The sequence below is a fragment of the Panthera pardus genome, unplaced genomic scaffold (genome assembly GCF_024362965.1).
Source record: "Panthera pardus isolate Hobbes unplaced genomic scaffold, ASM2436296v1 HiC_scaffold_12, whole genome shotgun sequence".
NCBI lineage: Eukaryota > Metazoa > Chordata > Mammalia > Carnivora > Felidae > Panthera > Panthera pardus.
This window is the reverse complement of record NW_026526677.1, coordinates 55,229,843-55,234,253: the sequence shown is the minus strand read 5'-3', so window position 1 is coordinate 55,234,253 and position 4,411 is coordinate 55,229,843. Positions and strand designations below refer to the sequence as shown.

At 42.1% G+C, this 4,411-nt stretch overlaps 1 protein-coding gene across 1 annotated transcript; it reads left to right on the top strand.

Moving 5' to 3' along the window:
* The first annotated feature begins 2,516 nt into the window (after positions 1 to 2,516).
* On the top strand, positions 2,517 to 3,107 carry LOC109267094 (RNA polymerase II subunit A C-terminal domain phosphatase SSU72-like). The gene has a single exon (XM_053899236.1). The coding sequence runs from the start codon at positions 2,517 to 2,519 to the stop codon at positions 3,105 to 3,107; it is 591 nt and encodes a 196-aa protein (XP_053755211.1).
* The last annotated feature ends 1,304 nt before the right edge of the window (positions 3,108 to 4,411 follow it).

The following is a 4,411-nucleotide window of genomic DNA, read 5'->3' as shown; positions in this document are numbered from 1 at the left end:
AAATCAAAAGGGCTATCTCCAAAATAAATTAGATTAGGACCATTGAATTAGAATTAACTTAATGTCTCAGCAAAATCTGGGAGTTAGGAATAGGGTCAGTGAAAAAGAATTAAGAGATTTATAAAACTTTTTTTCAAATAATAATAGGGAAATATGATCTAATTAGGAAGGGCAGGGAAAGTGCAGGTAACCATTTAATGGAATGGAAAATCAAGATAGAACTTCCAAATTAATAAGGGTGGACTGGAGTATATAACAACTTGATAAAAATCATAAAAATAACAAAAATCAAGGGCAGAAACAAAAATGTAAAATAAATAAAACTCGAGGAATGAAGTACAATAGTCCTTACATCAAATGTGTATGGACTAAATTCTGGCAATAAATAAATTTTGAAAAGTAAAGGCTTCATGGGCAAAGGAATGGCAAAAATTAGCAAATAAAATTAGAATCACAATGCATTCCATACCCTGGAGATTCTGATTTAATTGGTCTGGGATGTGCTCCAAGAGTTGATTATATCTCTATCTATTATCTGTCTGTGTATCTATCTATTTATCTATCTATCTATCTATCTATCTATCTATCTATCTCTTAAAATTTTATGTGTGCAATACAGTATTGTTCATTATAGGCACAATGTTATACAGAATATCTTTAGAACTTAATCATTTTGGGGCACCTGGGTGGCTTAGTCAGTTAAGTATCTGACTTCGGCTCAGGTCATGGTCTCTCGGTTCACGAGTTTGAGCCCTGTACATGCTCTCTCTCTCTCTCAAAAATAAATATAAAAACATTTAAAAAATTAAAAAAAGAACTTAATCATCTTGCATAACTGAAATTTTATATCCATTTCTTCCAACCCCTAGTGACTGCCATCTACTCTCCTCTTCTGTGTGTTCTGTCTCTCTCTCTCTCTCCCTCTCTCTCTCTCTCTCTCTCTCTCTCTCTCTCTCTCTCTCTCGAGGGTGCAAGTGAGCAAGGGGCAGAGAGAGAGAGAAAGAGGGAGAAGTGGGGCTCATCCGGGGCTCATGTTTTATCTGAAGCAGGGCTCATGCTTACCCAAAGCGGGGCTCAAGCTCACCCGATGTGGGACTCGAACTCCCCAACTGTGAGATCATGACCTGAGCTGTCAGATGCTTAACGACTGAGCCACCCAGGCACCCCTGTGTGTTCTCTTTTTATATAAATTACAAAATTTAAGCAAAAAAATGGTTTGATAAAATTGGTCTTTTTGATGGTTTGAAACATGGGATCTATGTTGGTAAGGTCTTTGAGATGTCTTTAATTCACTAGCCGGATTTGTGCTGACTCAAAAAGCCATTGCAATACAATACTCTTAGTTGACATTTATAGCTATAATAAGATTTCCTTTAAAAAACATTTTACTGAGGTATGAATGATATACAAAAAGCTGTACATATTTAGTGTATACAACTTGATGGGTTTGGAGATAAATATACGTTGAGAAACCATCACCACAATCTTTGCCATGAACATATCCATTTCCTCCAGAAGTTTCTTTCCTTCCTTCCTTTATCCTATCCCTTCTCTCTAATTAAATACAAAACTGAACCAACAGGGCTAACTCCAGATTTAAAAGCACTCCCTCTAGCAACACCCTTGTCAAGAGAATTAGAAGCACAAGTGATTTAATCATCCAACTGTTCTAATGATCATGTTATGCTTAGCACGATTAGATGGCACTCCATCTGATCATATTCAGTCAGTCAAGGAATCCTGTTTGTCTCCACCCACTCCTTAAAGGTAACTGAACACAAACCCTGTTCCTGTTCTGGGGCACTTTGCTAGTTGGAAGAGCTTCCATCAATCCTTGATTTTACTTGCAAACCATTATTTTAAGAATATCAAATACAGAAAATGCTATGTGGTGACTCCTACTATACTATCAGCAGGGATGTTGTCCAGTATGTGATTTGTTTGTACTGGTGAATGACTTGATGAATTTTTAGGCAAAACTATATACAATCCTCCTATGATTTACACAATGGCATTTCTGGAAAATCCAAATGCACATTAAGGTGCAAGGATACTTATATGTAGAACTGAATTGGTTGTACCTTCAAAATCTGAAAGCAGATTTTCCACTCATATTCATGACCAGCTCATGGCAGAGCAGTGACATGCTTACAGTTAGCCTGCTTGATGTGGTCACTGTCAACCTCAGCCCTCATTCACCATGTAAGCCAACAGGGCGAACTGCGGGTTTCACATGGCTGTGCTGGGTGGTCACATCCTTTTTGGGATCCAGTGGTTTAGTTGATGCCAGGAGCGCATGGCTGTCGTGACGAGGTTATGGGTCTCAGGATCGGATGGCACTGCACCTGATGAAACCAATTCCATCAGGAAGTCCTAGAAGTCTCCGCCCGCTCGGTGGGGGTGATGGAATATAAGCCCGGTGCCTGTTCTCGAACACTGTGCTGGTTGGAAGAGTCGAAACCAGGTGGACACCCACAGTGTTCTGGCAGCCCCCGAAGCCCCCAGGGGCCGCCATCATGTCCCCGTCAGCTCTCGGGGTGGCTGTGGTGTGCATGATCAACATGAACAGGAGCATGGAAGCCCACAGTATCCTCCAGAAGAGAGGGTTCAGCGTGCGCTCTTTTGGAGCCATATCTCTGGTGAGGCTCCCAGGACCCACACGCTGTCGTCCGCATCCCATGAGGTACGATTTCTCCACGAGGTACATGCACATGTATGACGACCTCTCCAGGAAAGACCCGGAATGCTACCGCGGCAACGGAATCCTGCGCATCTTGGAGAGGAAGGAGAGAATCAAGCCTCACCCAGAAAGGTTTCAGGAGTGCAGCGACTCCTTCGAAGTCATTTTCACCTGCGAGGAGAGGGTATACGACCGAGTGGTGCAAGAGCTGTGTGCCAGGGAGCAGGTGACCTTCCGGGCTGTGCACGTGGTGGACGTGGACATCGAGGACACCTTGGAGGAGGCCACCTTCCCGGCGTTCCTCATCTGTGAGCTGTGCCAGAGCTTCCAGCAGGCAGACGACATGGAAGACAGTCTGGATCAGCTGCTGCAGGCAGCAGAGGAGAAAACAGGAAAGAGCATTCTTCACACAGTCTGCTTTTACTGACAGTCATGGCTGGATTTGGTCCCTTGCTCATTAAGAACTTGTGCGTGGGGTTTCGGATTCGTCTGTATTTTCTGTGAGAATAGGTTTCAACTCCTTTTCATGAACTTCTGTTTCTGTGATTTTTAGGTATATACCACTGGGGAAGAGATATGAGCAAGAAAAAGCATTTTTTGGGAGTCGGGGACAAGGCGTAATAGTCATGGAAACAGTCCAAACTTGGGCATATGTTCTAGGTACTTGGTGCACAAGAAGTAATTCAGCGCCAGTGTGGATCCGTGAGGAAGTTGCTGTCATGGCCTGTGTTTTGCAGATGAGCAAGTCAAAGTTTATAATGGAATGCTGGACAAGTGATTTGTTGAAGGATATTCAGCAAACAAACAATATGGTCTGGGCCATCACTGTTTCCCCAGCCTTCTTTCTGGAGGCTCTGGGGGAGAATTAATTTCCTTGCCTTTTCTAACTTCTAGAAACCACCCACCCATGTTCCTTGGCTCAAGGTCCCCTTCTACCATCTTCAGAGTCAGCCAAGTCAAGTTGAATCATTTCACATGACATCATTTCTGCCTCCCTCTTTCACATTTAAGGACCCTTATAATTACATTGGGCTCACCCAGAAAATTCAGATTGATCTCCCAATTTTAAGGTCAGCGGTGTTAAAAAGAATGCCACAGACCCAAGGTGGTGTTGCTTGCACCCTGGACTGCAAACCAAGGCTTAACTGAAATTTTCAATTTCTCCAGGAGTGGACTTATAAATCGGTCTGGAATTTTGTACTCAGTACAAATGGGATAATCTGTTATGTGGGTCCTCTCCATCTCCCAAAGGAAGATGAGGTCATCCACCTAATAAGACTCCCTCCCATTCCCACTGAGGGAAGGGGACCTTGCCTGAAACAGTTGTTTCTTTTATTTTGCTAATAACTTTTTGCCTCATTGTCCTTCCTATAAAAACCTTGCATATGTATAACTCCTTGGACCTTCCTTCTACTCTGTACATGGGATGCTACCTAATTCATGAATTGAGTAATAAAGCCAATTAGATCTTTACAATGTAGTGGTTTGAATTTTTGTTATTTAACAGTAGATTAGGAAACTTAATCCCATCTGTACATATTACTTTTAAAGTGTACCGCTTACAAAATTTGAGAGTGTTGCCTCTGGAAATAGACTGGAATGAAACAATTAGAGGTCTCTAGGAAAGTAAACATGGAAGTCTCTTCACTGGCATAAATTATGAGGAGCCCTTTGGATTTCATTAAACACACAAACAAAATGTAGTGTGTTAGAATTAGAAGTATAGGCTAT

Coding starts and splice junctions, on each gene's coding strand:
- LOC109267094 (XM_053899236.1), top strand. CDS start 2,517: ATGTCCCCGTCAGCTCTCGGGGTGGCTGTGGTGTGCATGATCAACATG.